We start from the raw sequence: 19,162 nt of genomic DNA on the forward strand, positions 1-19,162 counted from the left end.
TTGGTGGAAGGAAGCAAGATGAATTTTGTTTATAATGTCCTGATTCCAAAGGATAAGTAGTCAGCAACTAGAAATAAAGGAGAAGAAATTGGAGTCACAGATACCGATTTAGGAATACACTCGTCGTATACTAAGGCTAGCAGGAACCTCATGAATAATACAGTCCTATCAGCCCGACCCCAAAGCTCCAAGAGAGTTTGACTTGTGTAAGTTCCTTCAGGTAGTTAAGGACCATGCCTAAAAACTTGATGTTTGTGGCTTCCTAAGCCAGTGAAAACATGCTGTTTTCTCTAGGAGAAAATGGAGTATGAAATGGATTGGAGGTACAGGAAGGAACAGTCATGTGGAGGAGAAAATAGCAAAGAGAAATGCCATTGCAATTTATGTTGTACTTGATCTCTTTTGGAGCAAATGTTGACTTTTTACCCTCCAAGATTTAGAGACCTTCTCTAACTCCAGCACCATATCTAGTACCCTTTTTCTCAACTTTATAGGTAAGATTGGAGACTTTGGTTCTCAGATGTCATCATATAGTTCCCTATTAAAAGTTCTCATTTTTACAACCTTGCATATAATGATATTCTCCTAGAACAGGAAGGCATTTTCCATTCTCTAATCCCTTTACGTCTATTCAAGAATTAAAAGAATGAATCAAAGAACCTTTTTTTTCCTCTTGAAATTAGATTGTGGGACTCACGGAGAAGACTGTGCTAGTTGCCTCGGATACTGTTGACTGCCTAGAGCAGGGTAACAACTCCAGGACTGTGGCCTCCACGGCTATGAATTCCCAGTCATCTCGATCTCATGCCATCTTTACGATCTCCATAGAACAAAGAAAGAAAAATGACAAGTAAGTTAGAGCATCACAGTTGTCATGTGCTGCGAAGACTGAATGTCAGGTGGCCTTTTCCGTTGATTTGACATTTAGACGTTATAATGATGAGCATTAATGACCGCTGGAGCTACTTTTACTGTCTTGAAAGAAATAAGAGCTGGCCAATTAGCTTTGATAACTCGGCTGCTTTCAGGCTCATGTATTGTTTTCACTGTGTCTTCCTGTTATCATCACAGAAACAGCAATTTTCGTTCCAAGCTGCATCTTGTAGACCTTGCTGGCTCAGAGAGACAGAAGAAAACCAAGGCTGAAGGAGATCGTCTGAAAGAGGGTGAGACAATTAAGGTCATAGCTCTTGATAAAAATGTGCATGCTTTTGTTGGTATTGTTGGTATTATGAAAGGACTATTTCAGTTTACCTTCTAAATAATATCTACAGTTCAAATTTGAGATTACTTTCAGAAATGGTGAAAAATTATTTCTTACCCTTGTACTGACTCACAAATTCAGGTATGAAATTTGAACCTCTCCTTTGGTTTGATTTCATCTGCTCCAGTAAATTTTAGGTTTATCTCCACCCACATATAATTAAAATATTCCAGTTCTGTTGTTACAAATATCTGCTGTCCCTTACAGATGTTGCCATATATAAACCTTATCAACATGGTTTCCGTCTTTGTTCAAGTTGTTGACTAGAGAAGTGTGAAAGTTGATGCTATTGGAAACCATCTAGTATGACAGTAACCCAGTGATATACATGAACTATCTCTTCGGCATCCATCTTTTATTTCTGAATGAGTTTTATACACACTCTTCTTGTTTACTATTCACACTTTGGATTTTAGCCTTTGTAATATAATTTCAAAGATCTCATACCCATACCTTCTTTTTCTTATTTCAGGTGTTTAGTTCCAAGTTGTTTTCTTTGGGAGATTTACATAATTGAGATATAATTCAACGTATTATGTTTAAAATTGTGCATGTCAGTTGATTTAGTATGTCCACAGAACAGTGCAGGCATCACCACAACCTCATCTCAGAATCTTTTATCATCTTGAAGAAAAGCATCACAACTTGTTGGTACCCATCCCCCATTCCCATTTATCCTTAGATGAAATATAGTACCTTTGTGACTGACTTGTTTAACTTAGTGTGAGATTTGCGAGGTAAGCACATGTAGCATATTAATCAGTACTCATTCTTTTTATTGCTGAATAGTATTCAGCTATATGGATATACCACATTTTGTCCGTTCATCAATTATCAATGATGGCTGTTGTAAATATTTTTCTCTAAGCCTCTCTATATAAGTTTTCAAACAGGTTTTGTTTTAAGACAGAATCTTGTTCTCTATTTTTAGCTCACGTGGAATTCACTATATATACACTAGGATCATCTGCCTCTGCCTGAGTGCTGAAAGTAAAGGTGTGAACCACTATGCCTGACCCAAGACAAACTTTTAAATATATATTGAGAATATACATAAGAATGGAATTGCTGGGCTACTTGTTAACTCCATTTTAACTTTCTTTTTTGTAAAGTTATGAGTAGTGTGCCCTTTTTAAAACATGTAACTGAGTGAATTTTAGTTACTCATAAGGAGTTCTTAGCCATCACCAAAATAAATTTTAGGTTATTTTTATTCTTCCCCCAAAGAAATTAATATTCATTAGCAGCCACTCCCTATTACTTATTAATCCTCTCCCTCTACAAATTTGACTCTTTGGAGCTTTTCATATACAAGGAATTATGTAGTTATGTGCCCATTTTTTATTGACTTTTTTTTTTGAGCCAGTGCTAGAGATTGAACCTAGGTTTTTGTGCATGCTAATCCTGAGTGCCTCAGCCCTTGATTGACTGTTTTTCTCAAAACATGTTTTCATAGTTCATCCATGTAGCATGTATCATTGCTTCATTCCTTTTAATTGAAAATTATTATTTCACGCATTTATTTATTTGTGTCTATGGTGTTCTGCCTACATGTATTCCTGCAGGCCAGAAGAGGGCGCCAGATCTCATTACAGGTGGTTATGAGCCACCATATGGTTGCTGGGAATTGAACCCAGGTCTGCTGGAACAGCAGTCAGTGCTCTTAACCTCTGAGCCATCTCTCCAGCCCTATTTCACACATTTTATTGATGTATTCTTCCCTTGACAGATGTTTGAGTGGTTTCCAGTTTTTGTTTGCTTTTTGGTTACTATGAATAATGCTGCTATGAATTTTTTTCAACCAGGTTTCATGTAGCCCAGTCTGCCCTTAAACTTTTGATCTTCTTGCCTCCACCTCCTATTTGCTGGGATTACACACATGTGTTACCATATAGATTATGAATATTTGTACACAAGTTTTTTTTAAAGATATATGCTTTCGCCCGGGCGGTGGTGGCGCATGCCTTTAATCCCAGCACTCGGGAGGCAAGAGGCAGGCGGATCTCTGTGAGTTCGAGGCCAGCCTGGTCTACAAGAGCTAGTTCCAAGACGGGAACCAAAAAAGCTACGGAGAAACCCTGTGTCGAAAAATAATATATATAACATATGTTTTCATTTCTCTTTGGTATAAATCTAAGAATAAAATTGCTGGCCTGGTACTTGCTATGCACAGCAGGCTGACCTTAAACACAGAGCATTCCTCCTGCCTCTGCCTCCTGAGGGCTAGGATTAAAGGCATGTACCACCATATCAGGTATTTACATTTTTTTTTTAATTCTAGCCCTCCTAGTAGGTATAAAATAATATCTCATTATGGTTTTTATCTGTATTTAATTGATGACTAAGTATGTTAAACATTGTTTCATGTACTCATTGATAATTTGTCTATCTTGGGGAAAATGACCATTTATTTATGTCTGATTCATTTCATTAATTTTTGAATGTCATGTTAAGATTATTTCCTCATTTCCAATCTGTTGCATGTGCATATCTAGATATCCAGTATTATTTATTTGAAGACTATTCTTTTCCCACTAAATCTCATTGATCTCCCTGTAAGAAGCAGACTATTCTGTAGATCTATCTCTTTTTTCACCAGTGCCTACCTGACTTGATTACTGTAATTTTGTAGTAAGTTTTGAAGTTGAGAAAAGCGATGCCTCTAACAATTTTTTTTTAAAGATTGTATTGGTTATTCGTGGTTCTTTAAATATTCATTGCAATTTGAGGATCAGCCTGATTGATTTCTGCAAAGAAGCAAACAGGAATTTTCAGAGGTGTTGCATACAATAAGCAGGTCTGTTTGGAGAGCATTACTCCTTCAGCCGTGTTCAGCCTTATAGTCGGGAACACTGTCCTTTTTCCTTACTATCTTTTAATGAGCTTTAAATTTTTTGAAGTATTTAATGCTTCTGTTAATTTTATTTCTAAATATTATTTCAGCATTATTAAATTGAAGTTTTCTTAATTTCATTTAAAAATCATTTATTGAGTTTAATATAATTGATCGTGTATCCATTGACCTGCACAGTTTATTGGTTCTAATAGTTTGGTTAGGTCTTTCAGGATATCTATCTACAGGATTATGCCATTTGTGAAGAGAGAATTTTACTTCTTTCTTTCCAATCAGGATGCTTTTATTTCTTTAGTGCTTTTCCTTTTCTGCCTAAGTGTCCTTGCTTGAAGCTTCAATGCATTATTTGATAGAAATATTAAGTGTGGCACAGGCTGGCCTCGAACTCGTGATCCTCCTGCCTCTGCCTCCTTCAGCAAATCCTACCGGCGTGCGCCACCACAACTAAAGTAATGATTGGCCCTAAGTAGCCCCAGATGAAAATTTTCCATTCTTATGTTCCCTGCATAGGTCTACCATGGCTGATGGTTCTATCTGTATATGAATACATTTTTTAAGGTAAAAGCTTAACCCTAGGAATCTCACATTAGAACTGCGTTCTTTAACTTCTGGGAACAATCATACTTTTGGCCATCATTAAGGAAATCATTGGTAATTTCTTCTCTAGTTAACTTTTTAAATCCATAATAATGCTTTGTTTTGTTACTTTTGAGTAAACCTTTACAGTACTTTTCTTAAAAATGTCAGACTGGTAAAGTTTTATTTTGGCTACATTTATAATAAATATCTCCTATTAAGAAAATAACTGAAGAAAAGAAAAAAAATAGAAGTCAGGAATCTCAAAGAGAGGAAAATTGGATAATCAAGGACTTACTTCTGTCACCTATTATAAATTTAGTTGCCACAAAGGGGTCAATGTTAAAAACACTAAAGCCAGTGGACTTTAACACATATGTTTTCAAGTTCTGATGCAAATTTAAAGGTGAGGCGTTCAATTTAAACAAAAGGAAAAGAAGGGATGGTTTAAATTTGTCACATTTCAAACCTGATCTTTGGACTGAATTTACCATCACTATCCTTTATCTTCTTTTACAGGGTCTTGTTTCCATATTCATATAAAAATCACAGATCTTTGAACTTGAAAGTATCTATAAATGTAAAGTTACAGACTGCACATGTTCTCACTTGGTTTGTTGCTCAAAAGTGGAGTTTTCTGGATCTATTCTGCAAAGAATGTAATTGGGTTGACCAGGAATGTTACCAAGAACCTGAGCTTTTAGAATAATGATTCAGTTTTGTGTCACTTGTTATGAGTGCACTAAACCTAAAACTAGCAAATACATCTATGTTTTTCTACGATGTCAGAACTACTGAATACCAATGAGCTTAACAAAGTTTAAGAAGTTCAATGACAGCAATTTGTCATATAATCTTACTTACCTTGATAGTCTGGCTAAGATAAATGAAAACTTTTATTCCAATCTTAATTAGTAATATTAAGTCACACATACCATCCAATAAATGTATCTATATCTATCTATAAAAAAAAGAAATATTAAGTGTGCATATTGTCGTGTTCTTGACCTTAAGAGAAAAAAAAACACAACAGTTTTTTTTTCTACATTTAGTGTATGTTTGCTATGCATTTTACATAGAAGCCTTCACACATGTTGAAGAAGCACTAAGTCTGGTTTGCTGAGCATTGCTTTTATTATATATGGGTATTTGTCAAGTGCCTTTTTGTCATTTTTGACATGGTTGCATTATTTTTATGCTTTCATATATTTTTTGGTTGTTGTTGGTTTGTTTTCAGTTTTGTAACTTTCTTGAGTTAATTCTGTGTAGTTTCTGTTCTCTCTAGTTTGCCATCACAGAAGTTTCTGCTTACTTAGTGATTAGCTAATGATTAGTCACAGGTTTCCTTAAATGCTTGGACTTGCAAATCTCCCATCATTTACCAAGGACTTTGTACATGTTGGGAGATACACCTTCCACACTCATGCACTTTACAGCTCTGCATTAGCATTTATTCATTGCTTGAGCAAGCCTCAAATTTTCTATATGCTTTCCCCCAATTATTTTGATTTTCTTTGAACATTTAGAATTAGCTACTGTTGGAGTGATTATTTTTCTCTCTTTTTAGGTTTATTGAGTTTTTTTTTCTTTTATTGTTTGGTTTTTCGAGACAGGATTTCTCTGTAACTTTGGAGCCTGTCCTGGAACTAGCTCTTGTAGACCAGGCTGGCTTAGAACTCACAGAGATCTGCCTGCTTGAGTTTTATTTTTATAAATAAACATCACATATGTTGTTTATACTACCTTTAGCATCATGTTTTGATAATATTATTGTGAAATTATTAGCACAGTCAAGCTAATTAGTATATCCATTACTTCACAGTTGTTTTTGTCAGTGCTTTATTGCTAGAGACACCATGACCAAGTCAACTCTTGTAAAAGAAAGCATTTAATTGGGTGCTTGCTTACAGTTTTAGAGGCTTAGTTGATTCTCATCACGGCAGAGAGCATGGTGGCAGGCAGATATGGTGCTGGAGAATTGCTGAGAGCTATATCCTAATCCACAAGCAGAGAAAGGTAGAGAGACTGAGACTGGGCCTGGCATGGGTTTTTGAATCCTCAAAGCCCACCTCCAATGGCACACTTTCTCCAGCAAGTCAGCACTTCTAGTCCATTCAAATATAAGGAATGATTAAAAAAAGATTAGCAAAGTATAAAATGAGGCTGAAACAAAAGGATTATAAATTCTAGGCCAGACTGGACTCATAGTAAGACCTCGAGACTAGGGCTAGAGAGGTGTCTCAGCAGTTTAGAGAATTTGCTGCACAATCATGAGGACCACAGTTTGAATCACAGCACTCCTGTAACAAGCCAGACATTTTGTCAATACCCACAGCTCAGAATCGGGTGAAGACAGGAGCATTACTGTGGTTTGCAGGTTTTCAGCCTAGTTGAGAAAACATGAATCCCAACTTCAGGAGAGACCCTACCTCAAAAGAATAAGCACAAAATGATGGAGGAAGACACCTGATATCCTCTTTCTGGCTTCCACGTTTACACATGCTCATATGTAAATAATGAATCATTTGAAAAAAAATAAGGTAGATTTTAGTTGTTTTAGCCAAAAAAGAAAATAGTTCTGCAACATGCAAGAAAATAGAATCAAATGTATTAAACAAATTAAGTCAGAAAGAAAAATATGTTTTCTCTCATTGTGGATCCTAAGTTTTATATAGACACATAAAGTCTTTTGTGTGAGTGTGTGTGTGTGTGCTTGCATATTAAAAGTAAAACTATTCAGTATATGAGCCTATAAGAGGTTATTTTTATTCAAGCTACCACATTCTGTTCCCTAGACCCTATAGACTTTTAGCCATATCATAATGTAGAATGCCTTCAGTCCAACTTCAATAGTTCCCATAGTCTATCAGTCTCAACAGTGTTTAAATGTTCAGAAGACTCTTCTAAGACTCATGACAATCTCTTAACTATAACCTCCCATAAAATGAAAATAAAAAATCAGATCACATACTTTCAACATACAGTGGCATATTATTCCAAAAGGGAGGAAAGGAAACATAGTGAGGTAATATTGACCAAAGCAATACCAAAACCCTTCAGAATAAATTCTGTATTTCTGTCTGATGTCAAAACACTCTTCAGAACAACTTCTTTCAGCTGTGGTAATTGCAGTGCACTTCTCTCTCTTGGGCTGGTTCCACTCCCTGTTATAAGCTCTCCTCAGCAGGTATCCCACAGCTCTGGCATCTCTAACTTCTTGGGGTCTCCAAGGCAATCCAGATTTCACCTTCAAAGCTTCACTCAATGACTTCTCCAGGCTTCCATGCAAGGAAATCCCTGAAATGCACCTACCCTCCGGGGATTTCCTTAGCCACAGAGAGAGATCCCACAACTACCCAAACATTAGACAACGTTGCCATCCCACCCAGAAATTTCCTTCACCCGTTTTACCCCCATTCTACTTGAAGCAGCCAATTACTATTTTCTGGCCCCATAGTAATTTTGCACATTCTTAGACTTCTTTTTTTTATTATTATTTATTTGTTTGTTTGTTTATTTGTTTATTTATTATGTATACAATATTCTGTCACTGTGTGCCTGCAGGCCAGAAGAGGGCACCAGACCTCATTACAGATGGTTGTGAGCCACCATGTGGTTGCTGGGAATTGAACTCAGGACCTTTGGAAGAGCAGGCAGTGCTCTTAACCGCTGAGCCATCTCTCCAGCCCCTCTTAGACTTCTTTTAGCTATGATGATGTAGTGTGTGTGACACACACCTAGCCTATTTTACTCAATATATTGAGCTTTGTGTTTCCTTTGCAGTGCTGACGACTGAACCCATGCCTTTGCATGTGCTAGACAAGTGCTGTACTACTGAGCTAAGTTCTTCAGGCCCAGTATAATGTTTTTGAGGCTTATTCATATTTTTGCTTTGATTAGTAATTGCTTTTTTTGTATTTCTGAATAATGTTCTAGCTTTTGATTAAATAATGATTTGACTTCTGTTACATTGGTGAATTATTTCAAATTTTATCCATTATGAATAATGCTGTTCAAAACATTTACGTGCCCTTTTGTGAACATGTTTTAATTTTTCTCCAGGACATACCTAGGAATTCAAGAGGGTAAATACATGCTTAAGATGATAAGAAAATGATTAACAAACTCTGGCATACTTGGTACCATTTTACATCTCCATTGTATGAGGGTTCCCACTTGTTCACATTTTCATAATTCAAATGGTTTCATAGCATACTTTTACTGAGATTTAGAGTTCTGACAGTTGAGGTAGGCACCAATCTATGAGTACAGCAGAATATCATTAGGAATCATTTCAGTGACTTTTTTGTCAGTTATGTTTGCTTCTATCCTAGATTTCTGGGCTGTCTAGCCTCTGGGTCCTGGCCCTCCAGGCAGTATCAGGGGTGGACTCCCTCTCGTGGTATGGGTCTCAAGCTGGACCAGTCATTGGTTGGCCACTCCCACAATTTCTGTACCACCTTTACCCTAGTACATCTTGTAGGTAGAATAAATTGTAGGTGGAAGGTTATGTGGTTGGGTCGGTGTGCCAGTCTCTCCACTGGAAGTCTTACCTAGTTACAGGACATAACCAATTCAGGCTCTGTAATCCTTATTACTAGGACTCTTAGCTAGGGTCACCCTCACAGATTCCTGGGAGTTTCCATTGCACTAGGTTTCTAGCTCATCCTCAAGGTACCGCTTAATTCTAATAGTCTCTCCTAGTACTCTCTCTACCTCCATTCTCCTTCCACCTGATCCTTCCCACCCTCCTGGTCCAGTGCAGACAGAGCTTTAAAAAGTTTTGTATATTGATACAAATTCAAAATTAATTTTGTTAAAGCCTGCTGTACATCTTTCTAATCTTGTTCAAGGCACTGTACCAATTCAGCTCATTTAACAATGTAATGCAAATTTCTAGTTATTGAAAGTTATTATTACCAATTGTTTAGGATAATAAAAAAATACAGGTTAGTAATTAGTCACCTATTACAATCAAACTTGTAGTCACATTAGGTATGTTTTCAAGGTCAAATATATTTTAAATAGACAAATAATCTTCAAAACACTCCAGAGATCTACAGAATATAGCACTTAAGGTGTTTTAATAGCCTAGGTTCTTTTTTATGACAATGAGACATGTCTGCTTCTGGCAGCCCCAGTCTACTTCAAAGAAGTTGATGGGCATCGAAGAAACTCCATATGGAGTTTACTTTCTTTGTGACAAAAGTAAGCCTCTGGGCAAGAAAATGCACTTGCCTTCACTGTTGACAGTATGCTGTCCTAATGAGATAAGCAGGACACAAAAGAGAGTGACTGCCAAATCTTGTCAAGACAAAATAGGACAGCACTTCAGAATATCCTGCTTCATGGAAAAGTCTGTCAGTTATTTTAGGCCTATAGTCTGAAGATGGATGCTCCAACATTTGGGTGACTGTCCAGGCACTCAGCTGTTTTTGTCATTTCTCACATTTTTTGAAAGTCACTTGCTTACACTTCCTGCTTACTGAGTTAATAATATTTCCTTCTCGGATCTCTGAGGTAGATGAAGACCTGATAGTTATAATTTTTCTTGTTTACCAGACTCAGAAAAGTAACTCACTAAAGAGGTGTAAAGTATAAAAGGTTGAGAGACCTTAAAAGATAATTTGATAAGGCAAATCAGGATAGAAAGTGAATTAGGTACAACATTTTGAACTCATCAAGATAGGATAGATATGAAGTATTTTTTTCTGAATTTGTCAAATGCAAATGAACTAGACATTGCTTATCTATTACCTGTATATATTGTATATAGTTATTGTACTTATTGTATAAAATTTTTATTAGTTATAGCCTTTTTATTTTAGACAAAAGGGGAAATATAGTGATATATTATTTGTGTTTTAATAAATCTTGCCTGAAGATCAGTGCAAAGCAGCCACACTAGGTAGCCATAGAGGCTGGGTAATAGTGGTGCACACCTTTAATTCCAGCCCTAAAGAGGAATATAAAATGGGAGGAGACAAGCCTCACTTTCAGTCTCAATCTGAGGATTCATGGAGGCAGAATCGCTCATTTTGGTCTGAGGTAGATGTAAGAGCCAGTGGCTGGCTGCTTTGCTTTACTGATTTTCAGCTTGAACCCCAATATCTGTCTCTGGGTGGGATTTTATTACTCATGCTACACTGCATGTCTTGTTAGGATTTCTACACAATATTATAGTTTTATTGATATTTTGAGTACTTCTGTTTTCTATGTCTGTATAGGAAAATATTACTTTTTAGATCTTGTTTGGAACCTAACTCCTTTCCACTGTTCTTTTTTTTTTCTGGCTTTAAAGTGGCTGGCTTTAGAACTCATGTAGACCAGACTGGTCTGGAACTCACAAAGATCCACTTGCCTCTGCCTCATTATTTTCAGTTAGATATTTTGGTCTCTTTATTTCAAATATTTATGCCTCTCTTCTTTTGTTAATTTCTTCAGGATTATGCTAGGTGGTGCCAGTGATGTTGTCATTCTTGTATTTCTTTTTGTTTTGTTTTTATGCTCTAACCAGAAAGTTTGCAACTATTTTACTCTTGGCTGTACATTTATAGCGTGTAGCCATTATCAAGTTAAGGAAGTAGTCTTTTATTGCTAATTTGTAAGTAGTAGAACTTTTAAATTATTTTATATGTTATGGGTATTTGGCCTGCTTGTATGATTATGCACCACATGTGTGCCTGGTGTCCATAGAGGCCAGGAAAGAGAGAGTTGTGAGCCACCATTTAGGTGCTGGGAATAGAATCTGGGTCCTCTGGAAGAGCAACCAATGCTCTTAACCACTGAGCCATCTCTCCGTCCCTAGTTGTATATTTTTAAAAGAAGAAATGAGTACCAGGTAGACATAATAGGCACACTATAATCCTAAAATGTGGGAGGTGGAAGCAGGAGTTCAGGATCATCATCATCATGTGCAGCCTGGACTGCATGAAACACAATCTCAAAACAGAAGAAAAGGAGAGAAACACATTAGTGCTGTATTTTATCTTGATTGGAAATGAGTTAGTGTACTTTTTTCTACACTGTTGATAAGATTATAAAATAGATTTTCTGTAAGTTACTGAATTGATCATGAAATGTTATTCTTTATCTCTGCAGCTAGGGTAACTGTCTTAGGACTCAGGACTTTTGCAAGTCTGGCTCTGTGAGAGAGTGCCTCTAATTTTTTTGGTATATGTGCTTTCCCATCTAATTTTAGTTTGAAAATAAAATAATTTGGAACATTTTCAGTTTTTCTTTAATGCCATTCTTGTAACATGGGAAATATTTTCAAAAATGTTTTGGATGATTTTATTTTCTATATATTGATTCAATTTTGCTCATTTATATTTCTCAAAAAATTATTCATTTTGTGTAGATTCTCAAATTTGTTGGCATAATATTGCAAATAGATTTGCTTTCTATTCTCTAGCTCTAATTATGTTTGTTTTTGTCATTTGTATGTCTTCTCTACTTCTTATCAGTTTGACAGATGTGTTGACTAGCTCTACTTTTTTCTTCTTATACTTTCACCCTCTTCCTGGGTTCTGAATTGTATATTCTTTGTATGACTTCTTAGGTTGAAACTGAGTTTGCCTCTTCTCTCTCCCTTTAAAAAGTTTTATGAGCATGTACCAAAGCGACCAGACTGGTATGATGACGCCCTCAGGTATGTCAGGCGGTTTTAATGGTGATTAATTTGTGGCCAGACTTTTCATCTGCACCCTACCTACTTTCACCCTCTGATAGTTTTCAACAAGAAAGTTGCATGCAGGGTGGTATGGCTGTAACCTGACAATATTTTGAAACAAATCTTGAATGTCTTGTTTTACTTATTTCAGTGTGCATATGTAGAAAATAAGAACTCTTTTTTTTTAAAAAAAAGATTCTTGCCTGAAATGACTTGCTATTTAAATTATCTCAGATTTTATTTGAATAAAAATCTAAACAAGAGCCATGCCTTGTCATTGTTTGATAGGCCCTAGGTTTTTTTGTTTTCTTTGTTTGAGGCAGGGTCTCACTGTTAAGCCCAGGCTGGTCTCAAACTCATGCTCTTACTGCCCCTGTCCACAAAAGACTGGGGTTACAATTGCGAGGTACCATATCCTGATTGTGAGATATTTTTAAATCTGGAGGTATCTCTTTCACCTACCTCTTCTTCCCCGTTACGTTCTTGGGAATTTATTTATTGAAAAGTTCAGGCAGTCTTCAAGAATTTCCCAGTCTGAATCACTGATTTTGTGTGTGTGTGTGTGTGTGTGTGTGTGTGTGTGTGTGTGTGTGTGTGTGTGTGTATGGAGGGCTTATTCTTGCCATATCTCTGATCTACATTTACTTACCTCATTTGTAAAAATAGCTCCTTAGAAATACACTGATTAAACAAACTCATAGTTAGAAAATAGCAGAAGTCCTAGTAAATAGTAGCCTGATTGAGAACTATTAATTCCTTCTGTGTTTTCATTTGTTCTGAGCAATGTCTAATAAGTAACAGAGTGTGCTAATATTTGTGTGCGTCAGCTGAATTAAGCATTCTAGGAGTTTTTTAGGTGCTTGTTACATTTGAGTAGCTTTTGAGAATGGAAGAGGGTCTTATGAATGTAGCTTCTACCAGTGGAATTACATCAGTGACTATTCTCAAAGATGCTTCCTCTCAAAGGAATCACTTTCTACCTATTAAAAAATAAGAAAATTGCTAGCTCTTTCATAATACTTGAACAGAGTAGATACAGCCCATCAGAGAATTACTACATGTTGTATTATGGAGAGTGAGGAAAGCAGGTATCCAAGTGGTTGATTTGATTTGTGAGGCAAAAGAAGTTAATGGAAAAAACACAGTTGAGTCCTAGATAAAGAAGAAGGTGCTAAAACTGTAGGAAAGGCAGAAATAAAGCTCAGCCATGTCACATAACCATAACTGTCAACAGGGAGCCACATGCACAACCTCAGTTACAGAAGATTATATCTCCTAGTGACATTGTAGTCATCTAAGTTTGTGTAAGTCTGATGTCTGCAATAATAATTAAATTATCTAACTGTTTTTCATGTGGTGTCCCTTGCTGTCAAGTGACTAGTAGAAAAGAGACTACAGAGGGAGAACTTCTGAATTTGATTTGGAATTTATCAGTTTTCAAATACATATTAGTAAAAGTCCAGGAGGGAGTAGTAAATTTAGGATACTGGACTAGAGACAAATATTTGAAAACTATGCAACTAGATAACGAGAGAACCAACATTACGTATTAGTGAGGAACACTCACATTTTAAGGCCAAGAGTAAAGCAGTCAAATAAAGACATTGAGGAGACAGGATGGTGTGGTGCCTAGAAAACCAGAGTATGGGTTTCTATACAAAGGGATTGTCATTTGTAGCAAATGCTTCCTTGCTGAGAAAGGATTCACCCCCCTCCTCCCCCCACACTCCCACCCTCCCCACCACCCCCAACCCCCCCCCCCCCCGAGGTTTTTAAGGTTTTGGTTTGGTTTGTTTGTTTATTTTACCAAAGCAGTCTAAGGAGTTAGGTCAGATTACATTGACCTAAGGAGTTAGGTCAGGTTACTCTCCTTAAGGGAGAGATCTAACTACTATTCTAAGTATGGGCTGCTATATTTCTCTTTTTCATTAATTTCTCTATCCTTGTATCTTTTAGCAATATGTACTGATGTTCTATCAAATTCTAAACATGAATGACTTCATTATGTATGTGTCTTCTGTTTACCTCAACGTTATATTCTTGAAATTCATCCATTTGATAAGACCTGTTTCAATAGAATTGTTTTATTAACTAGAATCTTGAGTTTTCTTTATCTTGAGTTTTCTTAATGCAAAACTGATTAAAAGAAAATTACCTTTGTTGATATTAAATTGTGATTATTTCTATTCCTTTTTTTATTTAAGCGCAAGAAGGATGTCATAGCATATAACCTGGGTTTATGAAGTTGTTTTCCTCAGGACTTTAGTTTCCAAATTAAATTGTAATTGTTTCAATGTTTTATTGTTTGAAATGATAAATTTTTGGCAAATAATATCTAATTCTTTTTTTTTTCTTTTAGAAAGTTTTTTTTTTTTTTTAATACAAGTTATATGCTTCTTTTTTTTTTTTTTTTCGAGACAGGGTTTCTCCGTAGCTTTTGGTTCCTGTCCTGGAACTAGCGCTGGGATTAAAGGTGTGCGCCACCACCGCCCAGCTAAGTTATATGCTTCTTTTAACTTTTTTTAAAGTTGTGTTTTATATATTCCTTCTACTGTTTGGTTTTTTAGTCCCTTAAGTGTACCGTTTTCCTTTGTTCATTAAGGCTCAAATATGCCAAAAAGGCACAACATGAGATTATTCCTTTTTCTACTAAGTATTGTTCTGATTTGCTAAGGGTAAATGCTGCCTCATGAGTTTAATATACTTTTACATTTATCGAGCATTTCTCTTCCTGGTAGAATTGCCCTTTCCAGGTATTGTTCTCCTTTCAGTCAGTGAATGCTGACATTTCCTATTACATCTAGCCCACTTTTTTTGTCTTGATTTAGAATATTTAAGCAACCACCAGATAGATTACAAAGACAGTACAAGAAGTGTGTTAGTCCACCGAAGTATTAATCTACATATATGAAAGTGCCCTGATGATAGTTGTACACACGTAAATAGCACCTAGTTGAAGAAACAGTATGAGAAGTGTCCCAGAAGTTCCATTTGTGCTCTCTTCTATTCTCCTAAAGGGTAACCACAACCCAAAACCCTTCATGCTGCTTAACTACACTTGGGATTCCCCCTTATTTTTTGTAAGGTAGCACAGAAAATTACATAAGTAATGACATAGATTAACAGATAATTATAACATAAATCCTACCCATGTAAATCTTACCTAGGGTGATAAGCAGAGCATTCCCTAGCATTTGATGGATATTTCAGATGTTCCAGATTGTGACTATTATCAACAATGCCATACAAACTTTTGTATCTTCATGCCTATGTACGAAAGTTTTCTAGAGTAGATCCCTACAAGTAGAACTGGTGGGTCATTGGGTATATATACTACAAACTCTTCCAAACTGTATATGCCTATGTAGGAGTCCTTTTCACTCCACATTGCCCAACTTTTGTATTTGAACATTTTTTTGGTGGTGGTGGTGTGTGTGTGTGTGTGTGTGTGTGTGTCTATATGTGCAGATGCATATTCTGATGCATGTGTAAAGTCAGAGGTCAATCTCAGGTGTCATTCGTTTGGTGCTGTCCACCATGATTATTGTGACAGGATCCCTCACTGGACCTTAGGCTTGCCATTTAGTCTAAGCTTTGTGACCTGTCTCCACTTCCCCAGAGTTGGGAATATAAGCATGGACTATCATGCCTACCTTTTTACATGGGTGCTGAGGATTGAACTCAGATTTCTATGCTTGCTAAACTTTACTGTCTTAGCTATGTCCCCAACCCCTTGTCTGAATTTTTAATTTTTGCCAGTTGAGTAGGGATGGAGTTCCTACTTCATTGTGATTTTAATTTTCTTCCCTGATGGCTATGGGATTTGTTCCCCTTTCATATATTTATTGGCTATATGTCTTTTGTTTTCTGTAAAATTTCTGTTCAAATATGCCTTTTAAAAATATTCACTAAGCTGGGCGATGGTGGCGCACGCCTTTAATCCCAGCACTTGGGAGGCAGAGGTAGGCGGATCTCTGTGAGTTTGAGACCAGCCTGGTCTACAGAGCTAGTTCCAGGACAGGCTCCAAAGCCACAGAGAAACCCTGTCTCGAAAAACCAAAAAATAAAAAAAATATATATAAAAATATTCACTATAGGGGGCTGGAGAGATGGCTCAGAGGTTAAGAGCACTGCCTGCTTTTCCAAAGGTCCTGAGTTCAATTCCCAGCAACTACATGGCGGCTCACAACCATCTGTAATGAGGTCTGGTGCCCTCTTCTGACCTGCAGGCGTACACACAGACAGAATATTGTATACATAATAAATAAATAAATATTTAAAAAAATTTACTATGAGCCAAATGGTGTTGCAGTTCTTTAATCCCAGCACTCAGGAGGCAGAGACAGGTGGATCTTTGTGCTTTTGAGGCCAGCGTGCTCTACAGAGAGAGTTCCAAGACAGTCAGGGCTGCTACACAGAGAAACCCTGTCTCTGGAACTAACAGCAATTCTCCTACTTCAGCTTCCCAAGAGCTGGCATGAGCCACCACACTCAGCTTTCCTTGTAATATTTTACATACTATTCATATAGTTATATTTTGGGGGACTCTTCCACTCCTATATAGTGTACATGTATCTTCCTCTTTTCTCCATCTAGCCCTCATTCTAGGGGTGGAGCCCAAGGTCTTGCACATGTAATTTCTCATTCTATTGAGCTACATCCCTAAACTTCACTTTCTTCATTCATGTATATGTTGTTTTGTGCCTTATTTAAGAAATTCAGCACTGTAAGGTCTTGAAGGTATTCTGTATTATCAGTGGAAATGACACAGTTTTATCTTTCGCAATTGTCTCTAATCTACCTAAAATGTTTTATATAAGGCATGATAAATAGTTCTAGTTTTTCCATATTAATATTTGTCCTAGTACTATTTAAAAAATTCATTTTCCCTCTGAGAAGCAGTGCTACTTTTTTAAAAAATATGTGTGGTTATATGGGGTTTTGTTTGTTTTCTCAAAACAGGGTTTCTGTGTGGCTCTGGCTGTCCTGGACTTCTTTCTGTAGACCAGGCTGACCTCAGACTCACAGAAATCCATTTGCCTTTGCTTCTGGCATGCTTGGAATTAAAGGCCTGCACTTCTACACCCAGCTAATGGATGGATGGATGTAAATAAAGTACCCAAATATTGCCTTGATCTGTTTCTGGGTACTTCATAAGAAAAAATTAGGGTGTGGTGACAAGTATCTGTAACTCCAATAGTTGGAAGACTAAAGCTTGGAGTTTGAGGTCATCCTGGGCAATAGAGATATCCCACCACACAGGTAGGTAGGTAGGTAGGTAGGTAGGTAGGTAGGTAGGTAGGTAGGTAGGTAGATGGATGAATGGGTGGGTGGGTGGGTGGATGGATGGATAGAGCTGAGGAGATGGCTCAATGGCTCAGTGGTCAAAATGCTTGCAGTGTAAATGTGAGGACCTGAGTTTGGATCCCTCAGACCCACATAAAAAGTAGGTATGGCAGCATGCATCTATAGTCCTGGGTTTGAGAGGCTAAGAAGGTAATGTCCCCACCGCTAGCTAATCTAACCAATCCAATCTAACCAATCTAGATTCAGTTTCAGGGAGATACCCTATCTCAAAAATAAGGTGGGAAGTGATAGAGGAAGACACCTAATGACTTCTGGATTCCACACACATATGCATAGGTAGGTCATACACATACCGCACCACAGCCACACACATCTAAAACATTTAATAAACATTTACATAAATTAATAAACATCAAAGCATATACACATATATATGGACTGGAGACAGTTAAGAGCACTGGCTATTCTTCCAGAGGACCCAGTTCTGATTCCAGCACCCACATGACAGCACACATCTATCTATAACTCCAGTTCCAGGGGTTCTGATACCCTCTTCTGGCCTCCTTAGGTAAATGCATCACATTTAATTTAAAAAAATTCTAACTTCCACATAAAAGAACCCATATCTTCCTGTGTCTGACTTTCTTATTTATTTATTTATTTCCATTTAAAAATTTACACTTTCTCCCCTCCTCCCATTCCCCTCCCGCTCCCCCTCCCTCCTTAAGGGAGGGCAGGGAATCCTGCCCTGTGGGAAGTCCAAGGCCCTTCCCACTACATCCAGGCCTAGGAAGCTTTGCATCCAAATAGACTAGGGTCCCAAAAAGCCAGTACACAAGTCTCAGTGCCTTTATCAATGGCTTCTCAGTCAGCCCCCATTGTCCGCCACATTCAGAGAGTCCGGTTTGATCACATGCTCATTCAGTCCCCAGTCCCGGTCCAGCTGGATTTGGTGAGCTCCCATTAGAACAGGCACACTGCCTCAATGGGTGGACGCACCCCTCGCGGTCCTGACTTCCTTGCTCATTTTCTCCCTCCTTCTGCTCTTCAACTGGACCTTGGGAGCTCAGTCCGTTGCTCTGATGAGGGTCTCTGTCTCTATCTTCATCCTTCACCGGACGAAGATTCTGTGGTGATATTCAAGATAATCATCAGTGTGATAGTGGTGGTATGTACTCACTCGTTAGTGGACTCTAGCCATAAACAAAGGACATTAAGCCTATAGTTCACATGCCTAGAGAAGCCAAATAACAAGGTGACCCCAAAGAAAAACATATATAGATCCTCCTTGAAATTGGAAGCAAACAAGATCACCGGGGCAAAAGTTGGGAGCACGGGGGGGGGGGGGGGGGTGGACTGGAGAGAGCTTGGGGGAATGGGAGGGTGGAGATGGAGGAAGGGTGGATATAGGAGCAGGGAAGAAGGTATCTACATTAAGGGAGCCATTTTGGGTTGGCAAGAGACTTGGCTCTAGAGGGGATCCCAGGTG

The 19,162-nt window shown here is 37.5% G+C and overlaps 1 protein-coding gene across 2 annotated transcripts in view; it reads left to right on the plus strand.

The window, feature by feature from the left end:
- Kif4a (kinesin family member 4A) overlaps positions 1-19,162 on the plus strand; it is a 104,860-nt gene that overhangs the window by 14,679 nt on the left and 71,019 nt on the right. For both annotated transcript variants that reach the window (XM_057760005.1, XM_057760006.1), the window contains exons 6-7: positions 684-850; positions 1,072-1,166. In XM_057760005.1, coding sequence (XP_057615988.1) covers positions 684-850; positions 1,072-1,166 — 262 coding nt within the window. The remainder of the gene's footprint in view (positions 1-683; positions 851-1,071; positions 1,167-19,162) is intronic.

Source organism: Chionomys nivalis, chromosome X (assembly GCF_950005125.1).
Source record: "Chionomys nivalis chromosome X, mChiNiv1.1, whole genome shotgun sequence".
Lineage (NCBI taxonomy): Eukaryota > Metazoa > Chordata > Mammalia > Rodentia > Cricetidae > Chionomys > Chionomys nivalis.